Source organism: Heloderma suspectum, chromosome 7, assembly GCF_057233095.1.
Source record: "Heloderma suspectum isolate Gila_16-S chromosome 7, 16-S_ref, whole genome shotgun sequence".
NCBI lineage: Eukaryota > Metazoa > Chordata > Lepidosauria > Squamata > Helodermatidae > Heloderma > Heloderma suspectum.
This window is the reverse complement of record NC_139464.1, coordinates 31,072,650-31,097,644: the sequence shown is the minus strand read 5'-3', so window position 1 is coordinate 31,097,644 and position 24,995 is coordinate 31,072,650. Positions and strand designations below refer to the sequence as shown.

The 24,995-nt window shown below is 44.2% G+C and overlaps 1 protein-coding gene across 4 annotated transcripts in view; it reads left to right on the top strand.

The window, feature by feature from the left end:
- AGK (acylglycerol kinase) overlaps positions 1-24,581 on the top strand; it is a 55,711-nt gene extending 31,130 nt beyond the window's left edge. For 3 of the 4 annotated variants that reach the window (XM_084809477.1, XM_084809478.1, XM_084809480.1), the window contains 9 exons: positions 1,505-1,599; positions 3,702-3,771; positions 4,621-4,700; positions 6,323-6,380; positions 9,800-9,947; positions 10,277-10,374; positions 12,615-12,685; positions 21,873-21,957; positions 22,372-24,581. In XM_084809477.1, the coding sequence (XP_084665603.1) occupies positions 1,505-1,599; positions 3,702-3,771; positions 4,621-4,700; positions 6,323-6,380; positions 9,800-9,947; positions 10,277-10,374; positions 12,615-12,685; positions 21,873-21,957; positions 22,372-22,506 (840 nt within the window). In that variant the 3' untranslated portion in view covers positions 22,507-24,581. The remainder of the gene's footprint in view (positions 1-1,504; positions 1,600-3,701; positions 3,772-4,620; positions 4,701-6,322; positions 6,381-9,799; positions 9,948-10,276; positions 10,375-12,614; positions 12,686-21,872; positions 21,958-22,371) is intronic. The other variant, XM_084809481.1, reaches the window with a different exon arrangement.
- The last annotated feature ends 414 nt before the right edge of the window (positions 24,582-24,995 follow it).

Sequence of the window (24,995 nt, the reverse complement as noted above, 5' to 3'; positions counted from 1 at the left end):
CAGTAGAATGGTACATCCAACTGTAGTTTACAATAACTCCAAATATTCTTTAAAAACAAAGATAGCCATGCTAGCCTATGAGGAAAAAAAAAATTCAAAATCCATAGTTGGGCAATACTATTATGAGACCAGTCAAAATTCCCCCAAAGTGCAAGCGTTCAACTTCTCCAGATCTCTTCATCAGGCTAGGTGGAACAAAAAGCAAGGGATGGGGGAAGAAGTAACAAAGTCTCAAAATTAGGCCAGATGTTTTGGGCGTGAGTCTGCAGTCCTGCAATGGAGATTTGTAGACTGAATGAATTAGTCACTGGTAGGTGTTGCAGGTGTCAGATTACACCTGGCAATGCATTTTGGGATAGAGAAGCAATGGCTGATCTCCATTTATATTCTGAAAATATATTTCATGTTATCATTCTATAGATGCAAGTCCCTACCAAAATGGCCTGGCATGTACCAGTCCTATAACCTTGGTATACGTAGGTAACTCCTCTTGCCAGACTTGTCAATCCTGTACATAAAATCAGTACGTTTATATGTTCATGTGACACCAGCCCATCTGTAAAGGGACAGAAGCCAGAACATGAGATGAGGAAGGGGACTGGGTCTAGAGAGCATAATAAAAGAGACGTTATAAGCAAGAAGTGAGGGAAAGCTACAGAAAATTAATTGGATTTGCTGAGTCATGGTGCTGCAAGCTGCAGTACTCTGCAGAGAGCCAGGGTGTATACTGATTACCACTGATTTGCTGACACGCATCAAGAAGCAGAGCTTATGATTGCGTGTGCGCGCGTATTCCAGCAACATGGCTCTTACCATGCCCAGATCAAGAGAACGACATAAACAGTAACTTCCAGCCAACAATTTTACAACAGCCAGTATGTCCAGAAAACACAGAGCTGCATTTGAACTTTCAAATCCTGTCCAAGCTATGACTCATTGTGTGGCCCAATTAGCAAACCACTTCTGTTCCCCCATTTTGCAGAGATAAAGATAAATGTGTAAATCTTTATGTTTAAAAAGGGCTATTTAATTGATACGTAATAATATCCATGCGCTTGATTGCCAGGGTGCTTCTAAATGTTCTCCTCCTTTGGGGAAAGTCACTCTGAATTATTTATTTCCGTCTCAAGTGAGCTCTGCTTGCAAATGAAATGAGACCGGAGTGCAGCCGTGTTTCGGATGCCACCTTCAGTCTTTTAGTAGATGGCAGGTTGCTGATGGACTCCATACATTGCTTAGAGAGTGTGTGCCAACCTCTGTGTGTGTAACAATGTGCCTAATGAGTACAGAAGGCTGCTTTGTCGCCAGTTGGCACTTGGAGGGTTGTCCAGAGAGGCTGATGTTCCAAGTCATTATTTATTATTGCTTCTCTTTCAGGAAGTGCCTGACTGCTTCAAGCCAAGGAGTGGGGTGTGGGGGAGTGATATCAGGCACAGCTGCGCTCTGCAAAAAGGGAGCTGAATTCAGCTGATGCTGATGTCAATTTGTTTTGTACTGTTCCCAGGCAGTTTTCAGTAAGATTCCTATTGGATTCATTCCCCTTGGAAAGACCAGCACTTTAAGTCACACTCTTTATTCTGGGAGTGTAAACCAAGTCCAGTAAGTTTGCATTTGTGTTTATTATGAGGACCTGACTGAGCATGTTAAAAAGGGTAGAATGATGGGGAGGTAGAAATTGGTGTATATTGTGGGAAGAAGGGCTGTGATTTTATCTTTTAAAATGTTTGTTCCATTTTAGATACTTTGGGGTATGTTATGGACCTTTGAGTAAAAGTGTCTAATTTTATATTTAATATCACATTTGTATTCTGCCCTTCCTGCAAGGGTGTTCAGGGCAGCATAATGAGACTTTCCTAGGTTGTCTTCACAGCACCTCTGTAAGGTAGGTAGGTCTGAGAGAGTGACTGGCTTCAGGTCACCCATTAAGCATCATTGCTGAGTGGATTTTGAACCCGAGTCCCTCAGTCTAAGACCTATGCTTGAATCCAGGGGTAGACGAGCCTGGCACCCTCCAGATGTTTTGGACTACAAATTCCATAAGCCCAAGCCAATATGGGTAATGGGCAGGCATTATGGGAGTTGTGGTCCAAAATACTGGAGGGCACCAGGTTGCCTACCCCTGCTCTGATCCCACCACACTGGCTCTCACTCAGTGCTGGTCTGGCCTGGAGTGATTTCATTAAAATCAGCATTGCTGACTTACCTGTGGAGATTTGTGGTGTCAAGCTGTTCAGTATAAGCTTGTTCATGACAAGACCACTGGCCATCTCTCTAAGCTGCCAATGAAGGATGATGTGCTGGTTTCCTTGGAGAAAATTATGTGCAAAGGATGCCAGCAAAGTTTCTGTCGAACAGAATGCTAATTAGATAACAAAATAATAAATAATAATTAGTTACTATGAGCAAGAGTGAACAGACAGACCTTTATGTGGGAGGAAAAATACATCCACTAGTGCTGTGGGGGGCGGGGGCAGGGAGAGATGATGGAAAGATGATGTACCACACCTCAGATTTCGCAAGTGTCTTCGTTGTCTTGTTACGCTGGATCCTCCCCCCAACCCCTCTAATTTGGCCATTCTCTAAAGCCAGAGTTAATGAGTTTTAGTAATGCATTTCATCTTGCATTTAAGATGCAGTTGGATTTTTAAAAAATGCATACTTGCATTCTCTTGGGGGAAGGGCAGGATAGGTGAAAATGTGGTTTCAGTTAGAATTCATGTGCCCCCTTTCATGTATCCTGATCAATTTGGCCTATGGCAGTGCAGCTGGAAGTTGGCTCGAAGGGTAGCACAATAAGGGTCTCATGTCTGGAGACCCTTACTGTGCTACTTGGAACCATCTGGTGAGCTTTGTGGTAGAGCAGGCAGTTGAACCTTAGTCTCCCATACCCTGACCCAACAAATCTTCACATGGTCCACAAAACAAAGCATACAATTGTGGTTGGGAATAAGCAGGAGGTTCTCTATTTCATTGTAACATAACCTGTATTGAAGTCTTGTCACCTGCCCGGCTGTGAGGTCAGGGTGGGTTAGAAATCCAAGTAGAGCTCTAATTTTTAGATGCCAGTATTACTGTTCTGTGCATATTACTAGGTGAAGATGCCTTATATCCAGGGCCAGCCCTACCATTAGGCAGAGTGAGACAGTCACCTTGGGCGGCAGAAGCTCGATGGTGTGGAGGAGTAGTGGCAGCCCAGTGGCTATTCCCCCTCTGTTGGAGGACAGACTTGTGTGTTTCATGCAGCCTGCCCTGCAGCCCCTAGCCTAGCCTAGCCTAGCCTGCTACCTTCAGATGAGATGGAAGATGCTGTCCCATCACCAGTGTGGAAGTATGATTCTACTGCCAGCCTTGTGAACTTCTGTAGGTGGAGTGGAGGGGGGCACCATCTTGTCCCATGGCTATTGGCCATGCTGGCTGGGAATGATGAGAGTTGGAGTCCAGCACATCTGGATTGCAGCAAGTTGAGGAAGGCTGCCTTATACCAAGGCAAGCCAGTGTTTCCTCTACCAGTATTTCATGTAGCTCAATACTATAAACTCTGACTGGCAACGACTCTCTAAGGTCGTTGGGCAGAGGTCTTTCCCAACTCTGCTATTTAAAATCCTTTTAACTGGAGCTGTGTGGGATTGCGCCGTGGATGCTCTGCATATAAACCATGTTATCTCCTGCCTAATTATGTGCTCCTCTGGCTTTTCCCTCAGATGTATCACTGATGCCACATTGTCCATACTTAGAGGGGAGACGATTCCACTTGATGTATTGCAGATCAAGGTAGCATTTCCTTAGCTATTCCTCCTGTTTTGGAAGGGCGTTCTTATTCCTGTGTCTGCCTGTTTCTCATTTTATTTTTTGGTTGTATGCCGTGTGGATAACATAAGAGGTTATTTCTGTAGAAGGTCACAGTGCTATAAAATATTCAAAGAACAGTGCACCTAGTGGAGGACAGAGGAATTGTGGGCAAGGCAGTGCTTAGACTCCTGCTATTATAATGGAAATAATGTCATATGCCATTGATGACTACAGTGGCAATATAAAATAAAGGCTGCGTTCACACAAAACAGTACTAGGAGCTTCTACAGGAGTTATTCAGTTAGGTATGCCTTTTCTTATTGTTCACACAAATTTCAGTTGCAGGGGTAACCTAACACTGTTTCTCCCCCCAGCCAACTCTAAAACGCACGTCTGATTATCTTGCTTTGTGAAGTCATGTTTGGGTATCTCAGAGTTCTTGGTTCAGCTGCTTCCTGCAACAAGAATAGCTTTCCTGGGAAGGAGGAGAAGGCCTTTTCTCCTATAATGTCCATGTGGAAAAAAAACCCGTTTCACTTCAATGACTGTATGGAAGTCAAGGATTATATATGTCAATTTTTAGTCTTCTAATATCCACAAAATGAAATGGTCCATGGCTAAAAAGGTGTAACTAACCCCACTCCATGGAGACATTAATTTATAATTCCTTTCTGTTGGAGGTGCCAGCATGTAGTGGTTGGTATTTTAGTTCAGCCTGCTGCTGAATATTTGATCCATTGTTGCTGAGACCCCTCCCAGATTAGTGTAATTTGAAAGCCTGGCTGCTTTTGTATGAATCTTTACTCCTGTTTTTGTGTTTTTCCTTTACAGGGGAACAAAGACCAGCCTGTGTTTGCTGTAACTGGTTTAAGATGGGGGTCTTACAGAGATGTGGGAGCAAAAGTCAGCAAGTAAAGAAATACAGTATTGCTTTGTGTCCTCTTGGCCTCTATCTTGTACTCATAGCAATGTTCTTCTCTCTAAGTTCCCAAACAATATCTTGTATTAACTGGCCTTGATCAGTATCGTGTAAGGATTAGAGTGCATCGCTTTCCAATGTCTGGAGGAATTTAGCTGAGAGGACAGAGACCAGTGTGTTGTGCATTATGCCCATAGAGACACTGGCTCCAGGTTTGTCATTATCAGCCTGTTTTGACACAACTAGACTGTGGGCCTTTCTTCTCCAAGTGGTGGGGCTCCTGATGCCTGGGAGCCAAATCCAGCCCTTCTGAGGTTCCAGTCTGGCCCTCTGGGGTTCCCCAGAAGGCCATGCCCCCTACCCCTGCCCCCCACCCACAGTTCGTTTGGTGGTTTCCTGTCTTTTCTTCAGTTTTTTCCCACTCTGCAGGCTGAAATGCCTCTCCTAAAGATTCGTTACTGTTAGGAAGATCTTTAAGCGACAACATGCTAGTGTTTTTGGCCCCATCCCTTTTGCCTTTGGCCTCGCCCACCACTGGAATTCAGCTCCTGAGAGTGTCTCTGAAATTGAATTTGGCCCCTGGGCTGAAAGAGGTTCCTCACCTGTCCTGGGGCTTTGTAGGCCCAGGTTTTCTTGGCCATAGCGCTGCAAAGCTGCTAACTGGTCCACTGTGCTAAGGTGTCAACCTTGAGGCGCTAAAAGATGGATTGTTATCTCTCTGCTGAGATGGTCTGGGGCACAGAATGTTACAGAGTGCTGCATGGAATAACTGAGATGCAAACTTTCACATAGTTTGGGTAATGTATAGACTGGTTCCAAATGGTGGTTCTTCTCCCAGGATCTACCTGTGTAGTTCATTTTTTAAAAAATTCTCAAGTACTTGGGCACTTATTTGGTGCATCTTGAAGAATGAGGTGGGTCTTCCCTGGCGAGTTACCTTCAGATATTTCCAACACCCCGATTTCCAACTTTTTTCAGGAGCAAAGAATTCCTTGCGGTTGGGGGAGCAGGGGCAGGCTCGTTCTGCAGTTGATTACAGAGTGGGTTATTTGATGCCAGGATTTGATGCAGGGTGCATGTGTCTGTGTTTGAGTAAGAGAGTTTGGAGGAGAGGGAAGAAATGCAGGCTGTTCTGTTTTGTACATGAAATTGTGCTTAACATTTTGAAGGCCCATCAAGCTCGTAAGGTTCTGAACTAGTTACATGGGTATTGGTGCACCTTGTAGGGGGGCAGTCCTTTTGCTTCTCCAGCAACAAGTGGTCAACTTGGTACACGTGGTACTGCTACTCAGGAACAGTAAGAAGTAACAGAAGGATGGAAGATCTGATTGTGTAAAGGCAAAATGGCAAGCAAGGAGTCCAGTGGGACCAGATCAGGTTCTGAGGTGTTAAGCAGCTTCTGACTCCTTGTGAACTCCACAGGCCAGGTTTCACTGAGAGATGAAGGATACACCTGCATTAGCACTGGTAGCACTGTGCTGTGTGTTGGCTGGGCATCTAAGGTCCAAGGATTAAGCTGTAAGAAACAGCTGTAGTAGAAATTGAATTGGGAAAGATAATTGCCTTCTTCATGACCACAACTTTCTTTTGCTTTTTTGTTTTATTCCATTCCAGGTACTGGTATCTTGGGCCTCTGAAAATCAAAGCAGCCCACTTCTTTAATACATTAAAGGTAAAGGAACATTAGCATTAGTCACTCAGTGCAGCTTTGTTCATGGGAAGATCTGTGTCCCACTCAATATACAGTCAGGGCCAGAAATATTGGAACAAGGATAACTGTTTTGGCAGTTGGCCTCTGTACACCACCACATTGAAGTTGAAAGGAAACACACCCAGATGGGAGCGAAGTCAGGACTTTCAGCTGTAATTCAAGGGGTTTGACAAAAGTGGGGCACTAACCATTCAGGAAGGACAGCCAGTGGCATACACACACACCCATCGTTGGTGGCTCATAAGTAATGGAACAAATCAATATCATTTCAAACTTAAGGGTCACCTTTGATACCTGGATGAAAATCCTTTGCAGTCAATGACTGCCTGAAGTCTGGAACCCATGGACATGACCCAATGCTGAGTTTCCTCCCTCGAGATGCTTTGCCAGACCTTTACTGCAGCTGCCTTCAGCTGCTGCTTGTTTGTGGGTCTTTCTGCCTTCAGTCTTGTCTTAGTAAGTGAAAAGCATGCTCTATTGGGTTGAGATCAGGTAACTGACTTGGCCATTGAAGAACATCCCACTTCTTTGCCTTGAGAAACCCTTGGGTAGCTTTTGCTGTATGTTTTGGGTCATTATCCATCTGCAATACGAAGCGGCATCCTATCAGTTTGTCAGCATTCGGCTGAATCTGAGCAGAAAGTATAGCCCTATACACTTCAGAATTCATCCTGCTGCTTTTATCAGCAGTCAAGTCATCAATAAACACCAGTGACCCGGTTCCATTGGCAGCCATACCTGCCTATGCCATAACACTGCCTCCATGTTTGACAGATGATGTGGTATGCTTTGGATCATGAGCTGTTCCTTTCCTTCTCCATACTTTTCCCATCACTCTGGTACAAGTTAATCTTGGTTTCATCAGTCCAAAGAATCTTATTCCAGAACTGGGCAGGCATTTTTAGGTGTTTGCTGGCAAAGGCTAATCTGGCCTGTCTGTTCTTGAGCATTACCACTGGTTTGCACCTTGTTGTGAAGCCTCTGTAGTTACATTCATAAAGCCGTCTCTTGACTGTAGATGTTGACAATGACATGCCTACCTCCTCAAGAGCATTCTTGACCTGGCTAGATGTTGTGAAAGGGTTCCTCTTCACCATGAGCAGAATTCTGCGGTCATCCACTTTAGTTGTCTTCCGTGGTCTTCCAGGCCTTTTGCTGTTGCTGAGCTTGCCAGTTCATTCCTTCTTTTTCAGGATGTTCCAAACTATTGTATTGGCCACTCCCACTGTTTTTGCTATCTCTCTGATGGGTTTATTTTGTTTCCTCAGCCTAGTGATGGCCTCCTTCACTCGCATGGACACCTCTTTGACCTCATGTTGGGAGTTCCAGTGAACAGCTACCAAATGCAAATGTAACACTCAGAACCACCTCCAGGCCTTTTATCTGCCTGATTGGACATGGGGCACCCAGGAAACAGGCCACACCTGGCCATGCAGATGCTTGTCAGCCATTCGTTCCATTGCTTATGAGCCACCAACGATGGCTGTGTGTGTATGCCACTGGCTGTCCTTCCTGAATGGTTAGTGCCCCACTTTTGTCACATCCCTTGAATTACAGCTGAAAGTCCTGACTTCGCTTCCATCTGGGTGTGTTTCCTTTCAACTTCAATGTGGAGGTGTACAGAGGCCAACTGCCAAAACAGTTATCCTTTTTCCAATATTTCTGGCCCTGACTGTACAATGTAGCTCACTGGTAGAACACATTTTTGCATGCACAGGATCCCATGTTTGGTCTCTAGCCAATATCTCCAGAGAGAAGGGATCTTCTGCTGGAGAGTCACTGCCAGTTAGCAGAGGCACGTCTGAGCTTGAGGGAATCATAGTCTGACTCAGTATAAGGTAGATTCATATGTTCACACTGTACGTAATATGTGATGCAATTTGGATTGTTACAGAGCATATTTAAGGCAGTATAAGACTTTAGCGTACTCTCTTAACATATCCAAAGCCGACCCTCAGCACAGGACTGATGCCAATGTTGTGTTGTGTACATTTTGCCCAACAAGCAGCAGAAACATGGAGCTTTTATAAAGCAAAATCCTGGAATGCAGCTGAAACCATATTGCAGTGCTACAAATGGCTGGCTAGAGAATATTAACTACATTCTGGAGGGGTGAAGAGATGCTAGGATGCAGCTGAGACCCATTAGAGGCTACTCTGCTGCCTTCCTCTAGTGCAGCCCCCCTCTCATGGTTTTTGTTATGATAATGATTCGCCCTGAGATTTATTCAATTGACGTAAGTGGTGCCTATAAATAGAGCCTACAGGACTGTTGATAATCTGCGTCTTGCAGTCAGCCTACCTTCTGTCACAAAATGAGCAGAAAGGTTAATTGCTCTAGTTTTAAGTTCTCAAGTACTGAAGGATTTGACATATACAAAAAGAGCTGTGTGTATTTTTCTCCTATTCACACTTTTTTCTTGATTTCTTAGTGGATAATAAACATAGCCCTCTGCTGAAATCCTGTAGCATCACATAAGGGACATATTGTGAGATTTGATTTAAATTTTAAACCACCTGGTCCAGTCTCCTGCTTGCGGCAATGGACTGTATGGGAAAGCGTAGTTCCTTTCTATCCCATTCCCTGACAGAGATGCAGTGTTAATAGCAGGAGAGTAAATTGCTTATATGTCTCCATCTGCTACAGTGGCTATTTAGCATTCAGAGACGTACAAGAAAGCCACTAAGCACTAGATGTCCCTCAGCAATGTTCTGTGACACTGAGTTCTACAGGTTAGTTATACATGGTTGGTGATGACTTGATTAGCTATATTTTTATTGCTTGACCTCCCCCCCCCCCCCGCCCAAAGATCTCCTTTCTTGTGTGCAGAGAGGTGGTGGTGGGTATTGCCAGTTGACCTTCTCTGTAACTTTTGCTGTTTTACATCCTGCATTCTCTGGCAGGAAAACCACATGCTGTGTTTAGAGACTGCATTTTCATGCTTGTCCTTGTGGTCATGATGGTTCTAAGGGCTGAACAATTCATTCAGCAGGTGAAGGTCAGGGAAATCTAGTTTCTGTCAAACTGCTGCAAAGTGCTCAGGAGGGCACCACTTGCAGGGCAGAAGCAGGAAGTGGGTTGTTTAACCCTTCCTTCACTGATCCATCACTTTTCCCCAGCCACCGTCTTCCGTACATGCCTTTGCCTCAGCTGGAAAAGACACACATTTGCCTCATCACAGGGGAAAGGAGCTATTGGAATAGCTGTAGGGGGGAAGCAGCAAGCAGCCCTTCCCCTCCCTGTGGCTTCTGCCCCACAAATTGCTGCCTTTGCAGCCATTCGGTGGCAACCAGGGTTCCCAAGCCTGCATCTGCTGCACAACATCTGGTCCATTCCTCATCAGAATTCATATTCTGCTCTCTTTCTGATCAAACTCCAAGGAGTGGCCTCAGAAACATCTCGCCTCTCTTACCTATTTGGATCCAACTCCAAGGCCCCCTGAGGAGCCAGAACAGAAAACTTCTAGACCTCCTCTATATGTCAGGCTTTACAAGAGGCTGGCACATTATTGGGCACCTGTCCCCAAAGGTAAGCAGAATTGCAACATGATCTACATTTTTAAAAAAGCGTTTCTGTTAGAAGAGCACTTTCTCCCAATTATGTCCATGTAGCATGACCTTGAGCGTCCACCAACTGTTTCAATGAAGTACATATGAGTTCCTCTCCTTTTGTTGTGTGGACTTCCTTTCCCCTTTTTTGCTGCTTTAGTTCCTTTAGTTCCTAGTTCCAGCAGTAAAAATATGAATAGAATGAAGCCCTGTGAAGTAACAAGAAATAGAAGCATTTAGGCCTCTGCTGCTCTTAATACTGTCTTGTCTAATTTTTTGCTTAATGGTATATTTCCTCTTGGACCTTAGAAATCCCCACAGAGGTGACCCCGGAGGCCTGGCAAGAAATGCAGCTGTCTGCCATTGAATTCTCTATCACTACTCAGAACAGATACCTTGACTTGAAAGTAAGAGGACAGACATAAAAGAATCCTAAACTTTTCTTCCTAAGCCAAAGTGTTGTTGCTTTGTAGCTGGAGGCATAACAGCCTGCTTTTAAATTTCTTAGGTCTGATAAATCAGGTCTGAATTGAAAACGATGACAAACTATGTTTGAGATGAGTGTGTTTTGTTGTGTCTCCTTTTAAAATCCACACATGGGTCTGTTTGCCATGTCTGTGCCTTTGAAAGCAGGGCATTACTACAACAACAACAGCAGCATCACACACACACACACACACACACACACACTTCATGATTGATGGGTATCTATTCCTAGGGCTGTGTGTGTGTGTTGCAATTCCATAGGAGCACAGAATGTGTATTTGGGAGCAGAATTTCAGTGTGTGAGACTCTCTGCTCATTAAAAAAAAAAAAGAGGGGAGGGAAAGCTCCTAGCCCATAGGGTTACAAAAATGTGCTTGGAAGTGTACTGACAATGCCTGATGACTCTCTGAAGCCAAAGGGGAGGCTGAGTCAGATTTCCAGCAATGAAGAAGCTAGGCTTTAGTGCCCCACACACTTCTTTCCCCTCCCCATAGTTAGTAGAAGTAGAATAAATGATACAAAATTAGTGTAAATGGCAGTCCCAAGTATGCAGAATAAGACCATGCAAGAGGGCTTGCTTTGCATAACTTATACAGGCTGCAGAATCCAGATTTTCTTGATGCAAAATTTTGACTTTTATTTATATGTATGCTTAGCAGAGAGTTTACACGGCCTTTTCTATAATCTAGTACAAAATACAATTCCAAGAGCAGTGGCCCTAAGGCTTGTTGTTAACTTTTTATTTGTACCACTTCTAGATTGTTAGTCCTTGCTTCCATTCAGCTGAGGTGCCATATATAGAAGAATAGCAACTACTTTGGCACCGAATTGATTGGCCGTATCTCCACAAACTGAAGGATAATTCCCAGTACATCCAATTTTAAATCAAATGCTACCTAGGCAGCGTGTGCTCAGTGGATCAAAGAAATGATAATTCAGCCAGCGGGGCTGTCAAGACAATCTTTTGGGCCTGGTGCACTATTTTATTTGAGACTCCCTCTTGCATGTGTGATCCTTGACTGCACTCTGAACTCTAAATCCTCAACGATACCTTACCCCCCCCCCCCGCCCCTGGCCAGTCTAGCAAGCTGCTAACAAAGCATCTGCAGTGAGTTCTGACCCTGACATTCCTATTTGAGAATCTCTACCTTAAAGGGCAGCTGAAAGACGTAAGGAGACATTCCTCACTGCTTTATCTTCTCAAAAATAAGTCTGTAAGAGAGAGATTTGGTTCCGTTTTCTTTCTGCCAGAAAGAGCACTCTGCTCCAGCTGTAGAGTTAAGTCCTGTTGTGTTAATTGCATTGCCCTGGGGCTGCAAGCAGAAGGAAAGCACCTTCGGGTCTCTGCCATCACCCAGGGGACCAAGGTCCACTGGGAGGTAGCATCCCCTGCTTCTCAGGAAAGAACATCATGGTAAGGGGAAGACCAGCTGGCTCCATCCATTGTCCAGGGAAAGAACAGTTACAGGGAGCTTGCTTCCCCCATCCCAGCCTCACGGAACACTCTGCTCCAGCGACCCGTCGCCCTGAGATTACAAACAGAAAGGAAGACACTGTTGACCCATCGACTAGCCAAGTGTCTAAGGGTTGCTGGTGTCAGAGTGTGTTATTGCTCTTTATTGTAAGCCACCTTCAGGCTCATTTGATTGGAAGATGGCATATAAAACTAAATATATAAATAATACCTATGTAAAAATGTTTTTCCTTGCATGTGAGGGCTTTGCTGTAGTTCATGAAGAGCTGATGAAACAGTTATGCCTCCTTTTCTTGCCTTTGTGGTGAGGTATAAAAAAGGAACAGGCAGCAGTAGATGTTAGCGAGAAATGATATTCTTAAATTTCTAAATTTGGAAAGAGCATGAACGTATGCACAAAGAGGTAGGGGTGTGTGTGTGTGTGTGTGAGAGAGAGAGAGAGAGAGAGAGAGAGAGAGAGAATGTGCGCTGTCTAGTTTTTAATATGACAATGTCATTTTAAAGTGTACACACTATTAACTGTTCACATCCCTTCTGCCTCCCAAATATTGCTTTCCCCAGGGGATGGGAGAAGCTGGTCATTTCATTCAGAGGCAGAAGGTTGGACTCATTTACCTTTCAAAGTAGTATTTATGAGATATTATGGATGTTAGTATTAATGTGTCCTGTTCTAAACATTTCTTTTAGCAAACAGAAGACTTCATGAATATTTGCATTGAACCAGATACGATTAGTAAGGGAGACTATATAAAAAGAGGGTGAGTAATTAGAGAACCTGTTACTTATTTATTTCCTTTCCTTTCCATACCGCCCAATAGCTGAAGCTGTCTGGACGGTTCACAAAAATTAAAACCAAACAACACATAATAAAACAATTTAAAATATATAGAACATTAAAACCACAATATAACAATACAACCACAATAAAACCTAGCAGCAGTGCAGGAGTTTAAAATACAGATTTTAAACAGCAAAGCTAAAAATTTAGAAAGCTAAAATGCTAAAATGCCAGGGAAAATAAAAATGTCTTCACCTGGCGCCGAAAGGAATACAATGTGGGTGCCAGGCGAACCTCACTAGGGAGCTCATTCCAGAGTCGGGGTGCCACAGCAGAAAAAGCCCTCCTCCTAGTATCCACCTGCCTCACTTCCTTTGGCAGGGGCTCACGGAGAAGGGCCGCTGACGATGATCTTAAGGTCCGGGCAGGCACATATGGGAGGAGGCAATCCTTCAGGTAACCTGGCCCCAAGCCGTTAAGGGCTTTGAATGTTAACACCAGCACTTTGAATCGGGCCCGGAAATGGACCGGCAGCCACTGCAGCTGGAAAAGTACTGGCGTAATATGAGCTCGCGGGCCCTGTTAACAATCTTGCTGCCCTATTTTGGACCAGCTGAAGTTTCTGGACCGTTTTCAAAGGCAGCCCCACGTATAACACATTGCAGTAATCCAGACGAGAAATTATCAAACCATGGATAACTGTAGCAAGGCTATCTCTGTCCAGATAAGGGCGTAGTTGGTATACCAGCCTAAGCTGATAAAAAGTGCTCCGTGCCACTGAGTTCACCTGTGCCTCAAGTGACAGTTCTGGATCCAAGAACACCCCCAAACTGCGAACCTGATCCTTTAGGGGGAGTGCAACCCCCTCCGGAACAGGTTGAATATCACCTAGCTGGGCAGACGAACCACCCACTAACAGTACCTCCGTCTTGTCTGGATTGAGTTTCAGTTTATTGGCCCTCATCCAGTCCATTACCATGCCCAGGCACTGATTCAGAACAGCCACTGCCTCACCTGGTTTTGATGAGAAAGAGAGGTAGAGCTTGGTGTCATCTGCATATTGATGGCACCTCAGCCCACACCTCCGGTTAACCTCCCCCAGCGGTTTCATGTAGATGTTAAACAGTATGGGGGATAAAATAGAGCCCTGTGGAACCCCATGGCACAATTGCCATGGCACAGAGCAATAATCCCCCAGCACCACCTTCTGGAATCGGCCATCCAAGTAGGAGCGGAACCACTGTAGTGCAGTGCCTCCAACTCCTAACCCAGACAACCTATCCAGAAGGATACCATGGTCGATGGTATCGAAAGCCGCTGAGAGGTCCAGGAGAATCAACAGGGTCGCACTCCCGCTGTCCCTCTCCCGGCAGAGGTCATCCCACAGGGCGACCAAGGCAGTTTCCATTCCAAAACCAGGCCTGAAGCCCGATTGAAATGGATCTAGATAATCCGTTTCATTCAACAGTGCCTGGAGCTGTCCTACAACCACCCGCTCAAGCACCTTGCCCAGGAAGGGGATGTTGGCCACTGGCCTATAATTGTTAACATCCTCTGGGTCCAGGTTAGGCTTTTTCAGGAGTGGTCTAATTACTGCCTCTTTTCACGTCATGTTGTAGATTTTATGGCCTGCTGGCCGGCCGGCCGGCCAGCCAGCCTTCCTTCCTTCCTTTCTTGTTTATAAGAAGTTTTTATAGTAAGAAGTTTTGACAAAATTAGAGACACTGGATGTTATCAGACCAAAATCCAGAACAGGGACACAGCTAATCTAGCACCATTAGCATAAATAACAATCTTATTGTGTTGGATTCAGTCACCAAGAACAGAAAGAGAGAGGCTCTTGGTGGTTAATCCCAGTCCTTAATTTATGGTTTCCATGACCACTGCAAGGCTGCAGATCATCTCCCTGTTTCCTTGAATCTCCGCATATCTCTCTACTGCTGATCTGTGGTGACATCATATATTAATATGCCCATATCTATTTGAAAAAAACCTACTCAAGGTTACCATACCGATGTGATGCTAACCATGATTCTACACAGGTGGCTGGGGCACTAACGGAAGGAATTATGCCTACTGTTTTGGCCTCTCAACTTAAAAGGAAAAAGTAAAAGGGGATGGGTTTGCCATCCTTTAAACAAAAATGGAATAGCACATATATGTTATGGAAAGAGGATGACATTTGTAGCTGTTGAGAGGGATCTGGTACACCGGGAGGTGCAGCTGTAAATGTCGGGTGAAAAAAGCAATGAAATTAAAATGCTAGTAGCGTAGGCTCTGTAAGCCTCTCCTGTGTATAGCTGAGAGAGAGATGGGGAAGCCACAAACCCTTTTTTGCTCTAGCAGGCCCATTGATTTATATATTCATTTATTTGAATTTTCATAGGCTTATAATGCCAGTACAGTGCTTACTGGTAATCTGAACCGTTACCACTGGTCATCTTGCAGTTTGTGGAAGAAAGGACATTTGAATGATAATGTTGCTTTGCAGCTCATTTTATTTATTAAATTTATTAATCGCCCATCTGGCTGGTCACCCAGCCACTCATGTGTCTGCACACACCAAACAAGCACTTTTTTTCCATTGCAAACTGACTTGGGAACTGTTACGGATGAAAGGAGGTCTGTAAAAATAACTAGTAAGTAAATTCACGAACATTGCTGACCAAAAGAATGGCAGCGTGTATATAAGGGAAACAGAGAGCAGTGTAGTGTCAGATCTTCAGTACACTGGCCAAAATATGCCAGTAAATGTAACTTAACTCGGAGACCTTTGACTTTTTGCACATGGCTCCAGATGCTCTGCATTCATCAGTAGAATGCAATTAATGGGTTCTTTGGAGATTTCATACACAATAAACAACAAAGGTAGCTGTGCTGGTCCATGAGAAAAAAAAATCCAGAATCCCAGTCGGGTAAAACCTTTATGAGGACCAACAAAAGTGCCAGAAAAGAAAGCTTGTACAAGTTTTCGTGGCATTTTGGTTGCTCTTAAAATAGATATTTCTCAAATTTGTATTTTTTTATTTCATAGCTAATGTGAGCTTGCAGTGCTGGGAATACTTAGTGGAAGAACCATGTGCTGCAGTTGAGACCACCAGCCATTTCTAGTTCAGTCCTGAAATACTATAGATGGAAGGAGAGGCAGGGAAAACAAAAGGAACGGTGCTGTGCAGATCTCTAGCAAGAAGCTTAAATTTAGGAATGGGCAGGGATTAGCCAGCCAAGGCCTCCGTGGAGGCACTGTAGGTGTAAAACAGCTGCTAAAGGAAACCATTGAAAAACAGCTCCTTTTAGGCCTTGTAGGAAGCATACACTTTGTTGGCCTTCCCTTTCCAAAAATGCCTACAAATCTGTTTCATTGTAAGCCCTAGCAGGGCTTGGACCCAGAAAAGTCTCAAGCTGATGACCGCATGAGAGAACATTGTTAAGTCAGATAGAAGCTAGATGCGAGAGAAAGCCTTTGCTAGCATTTAGCTGAAACCTTTCCAAGTGACTTCTTCTAGGCCAGAATCCAAAGAAGGTGCATGTGTAGTTTGCACTTAGCTTGCTCTCTTTGCCACAGCAGTTCCCAATTGCAAAGAAATGCTGACATTTGGTTTTGAAAGTGGCATGTTTGCCACACAAACAAGCAAAACCCCAGTTCCATGCTCAGTTCTCTTCTCTGTGTGTATGTTCCTTAGAATCCTAGCTGTAGTTTGCTGTATCTATGCAGACATTGTATGGTGTGCCACAGTGCCCTGCCTATTGGTAGGACATGGTGTGATGGCACATGATTCAGCAGCCTTGTTGAAGTTAAGCAGAGCTGGATCTAGTCAGTGCCTGGATGAAAGACTCCCCAGGAATCCCAGGAATGCAGCCTTGAGTTCCATGGGGGGTGGAAAGCAGGAAATCAATAAAAGACAACATCTTTTGCCATATAACACTTGATACGAGGGGCGCAAAAAGTGCGACAAGCCCTGTCTGGCGGCCCCCCAGGCCCACAGAAAAAAAGCCAGGTGGAAAAAGATATTCTAGGAATGGGCTCTGCAGTTCCTGCCATAGAAGTCTCATTCCTAGAGCATCCCCAAAATGTCCTAGGAAGTAGTGCTTGTAGGCTCATGTCTGCTTCCTAGGATGCTCTAGGAATGGGGCCTATGGCCAGAACCATAGAGCCTTTTCTACAGTGGTTTTTTTTTTCTGAAAAAAATCGAGGTGCGGGATGTCAGGATCCGTCAGCATGGGAACAGATTAGAGGAGGGAGAATGGGTAGCAACCAGAATTCCTGAACGGCTGGGTGGTTGGAGAACAGAGTTTTCTGGGAGGAGTGTCAGTTTTATCTGATCAAAGCCAGTGCCAGGCCCCTTAAATGGCCTTAGCAGGAATTGGATGTGAATGCATGTGTGTGCCCCGCCACTCCAGCAGACTCCCAACATAGCACACAACACCAAAAAGGTTGTGCACCCCAATCTATACTTATGGTCCTCTTGGTACCATCACATTTCGTTATGGTAAACTAACTATGTGTTATTAAATACATACAGATTTTTTGAAAAATACTTCGTTCTGTATATCCTTGTTTATCCCATTTGACTTGTTACTTTTTGTCTTTTTCCTAACATCTCTCCCTCCTTTTCACCTTGGTGTCTTTTTTCACAGCTCACAGTATGACTTGCAGAGGTGTCTGCAGTCTGTGGGATCCTTACCTTTATATATAATATATACAGTATGTGTGTGCATAGCTTCTTTTATTCATGTTTTCTATACATCCATTTCTAGTGATTTTACATTGGTGCTTCAGTCTATCTTCTGTGCTTATCAGAGCAAGCAGAAATCAGTTCTGTAATTGTGTTCTGGCAATAGCCATGATAATTCTGCTTTGTTGCATGATGTTAGAACTGCTCTCCTAAGTGATGGGGGCAGAAGAGGAACATAGAATCATAGATAGTAGAGTTAGAAGGGGCCTACAAGGCCATCGAGTCCAACCCCCTGCTCAATGCAGGAATCCAAGTCAGAGCATCCCTGACAGATGGCTATCCAGCCTCGTCTTGAATGCCTCCAGTGTGGGAGAGCCCACCACCTCCCTAGGGAATTGGTTCCATTGTCGTATTGCTCTAACAGTCAGGAAGTTTTTCCTCATGTTCAGCTGGAATCTGGCTTCCTATGACTTGAGCCCATTATTCCGTGTCCTGCACTCTGAGATGATCGAGAAGAGATCCTGGCCTTCCTGTCTGTGACAACATTTCAAGTACTTGAAGAGCGCTGTCATTTGTCCCCTCAGTCTTCTCTTCTCAAGGCTAAACATGCCCAGTTCTTTCAGTCTCTCTTCATAGGGCTTTGTTTCCAGTCCCCTGATCATCTTTGTTGCCCTCCTCTGAACCCTCTCCAGTTTGTCTGCATCCTTCTTCAAGTGTGGTGCCCAGAACTGGACACAGTACTCCAGATGAGGCCTAACCAGTGCTGAGTAAAGGGGAACTAGTACTTCCTGGGATTTGGAAGCTATGCTTCTATTAATGCAGCCCAAAAGAGCATTTGCCTTTTTTGCAGCCACATCACATTATTGGCTCATATTCAGCTTGTGATCTAAAACAATTTCAAGATTCTTCTCGCTTGTAGTGTGGTTGAGCCTCGTATCCCCCATCTTGTAACTGTGCATTTGGTTTCTTTTTCCTAGGTGCAGAACTTGGCATTTATCCCTATTAAATGTCATTCTGTTGTTTTCTGCTCAGCGCTCCAGTCTATCCAGATCACTTTGAATTTTGTTTCTGTCTTCCAGAGTATTAGCTATCCTGCCCAATTTTGTGTCATCTGCAAATCTGATCAGCATTCCCTGCACCTCCTCCTCCAAGTCATTAATAAAAATGTTGAAGAGCACTGGGCCCAGGACTGAGCCCTGCGCTCCCCACTCGTTACCTCTCCCCAGTTTGAGAAGGTCCCATTGATAAGCACTCTTTGAGTCCGATTCTGTAGCTAACTGTGGATCCACCGGATCGTTGTTTCATCTAGCCCACTTTGAGCTAGTTTGCTCATCAGGATACCATGGGGCACTTTGTCGAAAGCTTTGCTGAAGTCGAGGTATATTATGTCTACAGCATTCCCACGGTCCACAAGGGAGGTTACTTGATCAAAAAAGAACAAGGGAGGTTACTTGATCAAAAAACAACAATGACCATTCAACTCTTATTTTCTACATTTGTCCATTACCCTTCCCTACAAAGGGTTAGGGGAGAGGTGTACATGGTGTCCTCACAGCAACCCTGTAAGGCTGGTAAAGCTGAAAGAGAGTGAAAAGCCCAAGATCATACAGTGAGCTTCATTGAGATTTGACTCCAGGCCTCCCTGGTCCAAATACAGCACTCTAGCCACAAGACCACACTGAGTCTTGGCTCCTTTATACCTCACCAGTGCGAGGTCAATGAAGAAGTACTCCTGAGAACTACAATTGATGCATGTGCTCATGGGACTGGAGAGCCAGTCTGGTGCAGTGAGTAGTTTTGTTGAAGTTGAACCTTGGTTCAGATCTAACCCAGCAAAGAGTTTGTAGCTTTGGGCAAGTAACATTACTCCTGTCCTCTCCTCTCTTCATGTGTAAAATGGGGATAACAACTTTGCCTTGCATTTTGGTTGAGGGGATGAACCATCATTCCTAAACATATAAACTTGGACATAAGTTGAATGTGCATAGCATTAATTATTAAGGCTGAAACCCAAGAGTTAAAGGGACTAGGCAGCTCAAGGTATTTGTAATCTATTTTAATATAGGTTAATCAACAAGGCTGCTGGTTTCATAAGCTAGTTCTTGAATTGGCCATAGTTCCTCCCTGCTGCACTCAATCTATAGTTTCCTCTTCTCATTAATGCATTCAGTTCTTTAACAGAGATCAACCATCTGTAGCTTGGACTCCATTGAGGCTGTTTGGAGGATTACCCTAGTAGTATATTTCCAGTAGATGGAAGGCAAAAGGAGAAGGGGATGGCAGAGGATGAGATGGCTAGATAGCGTCACCGATGCAATGAATATGATCTTGAGCACACTCCGGGAGAGAGCGGAGGACAGGAAGGCCTGGCGTGCTATGGTCCATGGGGTCACGAAGAGTCGGACACGATTTAATGACTGAACAAGACACATATTTCCAGTGTTCCTTCACTGTTGTTCATACCCAAATGATTACAATCTCTGGGCTATAGATAATATACTCTTGGTGGGTGGCTAAGTAATGCTGCTTGTACTCAGTTCTTTCAACTCCAGATACCACTTTTCCTTCACAGCCCTATTTTCTGGAGGGCTTTCTCAGCTGATACTTGGGCTGCTTCACAAGTTGGTTCATCTGTCTCTTGAAATGTTCTTTTTTTATTTATTGACTGGGGGGTGCCTAAATATACCGGTGGTTTGGCTATGGCTGAAGAAAAAAAAGGGAAGATTGTGTCGATGGTCTGATTAAGACAATTGTTTGAGGCTTCATAAACCATGGGTTATGAAGTTGGGGGTGAATGCTCCTCCCCTGCCCCTCCTCTCCTAATGCACTAGATTTTGTGTTGTGCACCAGCTTAGGCGCAAAGATGCTGGCTTGTATTAAGTCAGATTTTCTTCGTGGTCTCTGTGCATCACACATATGGGCTCTGAGCCTGCATGGAGCCTCAATTCGGGAAACTTCTGTACGGAGTTTAGAATACGAACTGAATATGGAGAAGTTCCCTCACGAGGCTACCACAGTGGTGACCAAAAGAGAATTGAGGGAATAAGCGGGAACCTGCTAGGGACATGCACGCTGCGACGGTGCAGGAGGGATTCCCGCCAAAACTCCTCAGCTATAGAAGTTTCCTGAATCGAGGAATTTCCTAGGCCCCTGTTAAGCTGTGGCTTAACAGGGGCCTAGGAATGAAGTGCTGAAGTCAGTATGTGACAGGTGTGGGGGGGACAAGAAATGCTGATCCCTGACACTTGCGGATGGCTTCAGGAACTGTGGTTTATGAAGCCTTGAGCAACGATCTGAATCAAACCATTGTGTTACTTTGCTGAGGATTCCCAGGTTGGCAATCCAATACATTTGCCTGCTTCCTGGCTTGTGTATTTGCGGGGAAAAGGACACTTTTGGCTGCATTCAAATGTTATCGGTACACTTTTTAACAACATGGATATTGATCTCCATATCAGAAAATTGAACCTGTGAAGCAGCCTTTGGTTTTCTTAGCTACATGTACAGTCTACATTTCACAGCTGTACATAGCTACTGCTCTATGATTGATTTTTTTTTAATGTGAATCTGCCAGTGCAAGGCATTGAGTTACCCATGCAGGAAACAGTGATTTCCATCCATTTTGAATTTGTCACAGGATTTGCTGTTCCACATCTTCCATCTCCTAGATCTCCCATTCAACTTACTTACCTGAAACATTTATATAATGCCAGTTAACATATTACATTTCAGGGCAGTGTACAAGCATAAAATACAGTAAATATCAGGTAACTTCAGTGAACTTATCTTGGCACTAGATTTTTTATAATGGTACTTGGCTCGTGTTGCTTCTCATTTGACCTTGTTTTTCTTTTACCATAACTGTCTGTATGCTTGAGCATTTGATGGATCTCCTTCAGTACAAGCCCTCTTGCATTAATAGCCTCACTGCTCATGTGGACATCTGGTGAAGCAATTCTACAACTGAGCCAACGGTATTTGAATGGATGGACTTGTACAGTGGCTTCAGATGTGACACTGTGGATGTCTCTTTCTCATGCTTCGTGTTAACCCCGCAGTGACTTTGTATCTGAAGCTGCAGTTGGCTCTTCAGGAAGGATTTGCCAAAGCTGCAGTTAACTCCACACTTATGTAGAGTGCAATGTTCTTTTTTGTTTTGTTGAAATTCACAATAAAAATCTATTTAAAAAAGCTGCAGTTAACTCAAGGTGCTTGGGGTCTACCTGTAAGCACAGGAGAGGGATCACAGCCCCCCATAGGTAGGTGGCTTAGCTGGGCCACTGAAGAATTACACAGAAATAGCACCCACTTCTCCACTTTTCTCGAGCTGCCATTATAATATCTGAAAGTTGCTTCTGACTAGGCATGACAAGCTTTCCTTTCTAAGGGAGGCAAAGAAAAGCACCCCACAACCCCTTTGCTGTTGGAGCTTGTGTTTTAAGCATAGCTGTAAATGTTCACTCTATTCCTCTCTTTCTTTGTTTTGAACAGAAGTCAAAAGATGCAGGACCCCCACTTGTGTCCAGAAGGAAGCCTGTGTCTTCAGGCGAGCCGGTGTATCTTGCAGCTTCCAGAGGTGAGAAATGAAATGTTGAGGAAAGTGTAGCTGTTTACCCTTCCTTTTCTCAGAGGGCTAAGTGACGCAGCATGCAGGCTGTCTACATTTCTTATCCACATTTAGATAACTTACTTGTGAGCAGGCATAATAGCTCATGACTTGAAACAGTACACTACTGAAGCCACAGCAGGGTACAGTCAAAGTGCTGGGGCCACTGGCTATCGCAAACAAATTAGTACTCCCTCAGTGTGGAATTAATTTCACAAGAGGACACCTCATCACCCAGGATGAGGTATGAACATCAGCTCTTCGTGGTATATCCTGGTACCTCATAACCATGAGGACAACAGTTGCTCAGACATAGACTTAGGTAGTATGTCTGTTTAGTTTTCCTGTTGTAACCAGTTATTGCAAACCCTGATTTCTTTGCAGGATACGGAAGGGGCTTTGGCTATAGACAGTGAAGAGTATGAAGCAATGTCAGTGGAGGTGAGGCTGTTACCCAGGAAGCTCCAGTTCTTCTGTGATGCTGCAAAGAAAGAGCAAATGCTTCAAGGTGCATCCTAATCAAACCAGGTGTCAGCTGTATCACCCGTTGCCAGTCTGGTATTTACATTCAGATGAACTGCAGATGGGACCAGTGCCAAAGGAGGTACATGTAAAAATGTCTCTGAAAAAGGAGTTAATTTGGTAGCATCACTGACAGAACCCTTTAATGAACTGCAGACTAAATGAAGACTGTGTGCCCTTCTCAACTACAATGAAAGCCTTTGTTTTACAGATTGATCTCTGTGTAAGTAACTGGATCTCCACATTCGATGTTCCCTTGGTAGGAAGAAGAGAAAGTAGATATGAGCTAGCCATATATTTGCCTTCTCTTCTGGTTCTTTCTTGAAGGAAGAATGACTTCCCACTACTACATCTGTGACCAATGTTTTAAGCTCAAGCTCTGTTTTGGGGGTCTTCACACTGGGTTGGATCCAGATTTAGGCATACTTGGAGTAAACCCATTGCAATCACTGGAACTTACGTTGGTCATTGCTAACTTCAGTGGGTCTGCTCTGACTAATTCTGGATCCAGCCCCCTGTGTATATATTTCAAGGTAATAACAGTGACAGACTCCCCATTTGTTTCCTGTGCTGTTTGGATATCTTTACATGCAGACATGCTGTCACATGGCCTTGGGAAAAGCCTCAAGACTTTGTAATTGCATCATGTGTGTTTGATGCATCACTGACCCAGTCCAGTTCTAGTTTCTGTGACTGGGAGCAGCTTTCTGGTATTAAGCACAGATTGTTTCTACTCCTGCTCTCCAGTATGAAATGAAGATGGAAGGAGGGATCAAAGTCAGGCCTTTATACTTGCAATGGACATATATTATCTCTGAGCCATGGCTTTTCCCATAAAGCTACAAGCATTTGCTTGTTCCTAGCATGGGGGTGATGAGACCTGAACCCATGGTCCCAACTGAAAGGAAATTACGATGATGAAACCAGTGCAGCATCCTGCCCAAGAAGGGGCTGTGTATGTCACCTTCTAACTAAGGTACAAGACATTCATGCTCTCCCGTTACTAATATAAAAAGCCTTAAAAATCTCTCTGTTGGAAGAAGAGTGGCTTGTGGAATTACACATCCCATAACGATGTTCCAGAATAATCAACAGGCAGAAAAGGCATGTGTGTTAAAAGTGAATTTTAATAGAGTAAAAAAGACCATTATAGTTTGTACACAAGTCCCTCTTGGGCTTCACGTAAGCAGTGGCAATTCACAAACTTAGTGATTTCCCTCTTATTGAGAAATGAAGAAAGCCACTGGTACAGTGTATACTGCTACAACCTAGTGAGAAGAGGCTAGCTGCCAATCGAATCATATTCACTCTTGAGATGTTAGAATTATCAGAGCCTGTGCTGTCCTGTCCTTATGGCCACCTCAAAATGGTATTGATACACTCTTCAGTCAGCTGAAAACTGCAGCACCAACTGTTGAGGAATGTCACAACCAATATGCAACAAGGTCTCTTTTTCCACCAGGGGAAGAGAGAAAGGATGCTCTCAATAACACTCAAAAGTGTATTCAGTTACTATGCCCTTACAAGAAATACTTCCAGTATGAATTGGGCAGGATTGACAGTAGCTTTAGGCCTGACCTACACATTATGTAGGAGATCTATGATTGGCTCTCCTGCTGCTTTTTAAAAATGTACATAGCTACTGGTGGGCCCAAATTGGATTAGGATAACAGTGCATGGGGAAGGGAGAAGTTTAACCCCCCCTCCCCAAATCAAGATCTTTTCTCCCCCGCCCCCATCCCAGCCTATTAGCCCCATTTGGGGAAAAGCAGGTACAATGGGCACTTGTCTTTCTCCCCCAGTGGTACTAATAGCAACATCAGTGGGTGGGGGTAGATTTTCAGCAGGGAAACTGCAGGAGAATGGTTAACCCATGGTGCTGCTGCCTGGATCCAAATTCAGGAAGAAGCAGCAAATGCCTTTTAAGTTTTGTTTGGAAGTATCAGAAGGGCCAATTGCAGCTCTCTTGCATAATGTGATGGGTGGTGGCCTGTAGTCATTGCCCACCATATTAACTGATGCCCTTTCTCTAACATAAGCAGCTGGCTTGAAGATGCACATGTGTATATATACTATACTCCACAAAAAGCTTGTGTGACTCAGTCTATATCAAAGCTAGCAGCTATTTTCATATATGGCAACAGCTTAAGCTATTACTTACAGTAGGCTGGTTCACAGATGTATGTTCATCATTGATTTAACACATATGAAGGGAGTCTTCACAGACTTTCATATTGCCGGATATCACAGGATATACGTTTTCAAAGGTTTGTTCACACATTCAGCTGCCACTACCTCAAATGATCCATATGCACGTGTGAACTATCCAGTGGTATGAACTGTGCTTGGATAAGAATACACTACACTGTGGAGTGTTGGTGCTAGAGTTGCCTCTGACAAATATTAAGGGAAAGGGACAGAGTAGTTCAGTGCCAACGTGATATCCCTGCTAGACATACAGGGCAGTTCTTAAAAAGCTATTGAGT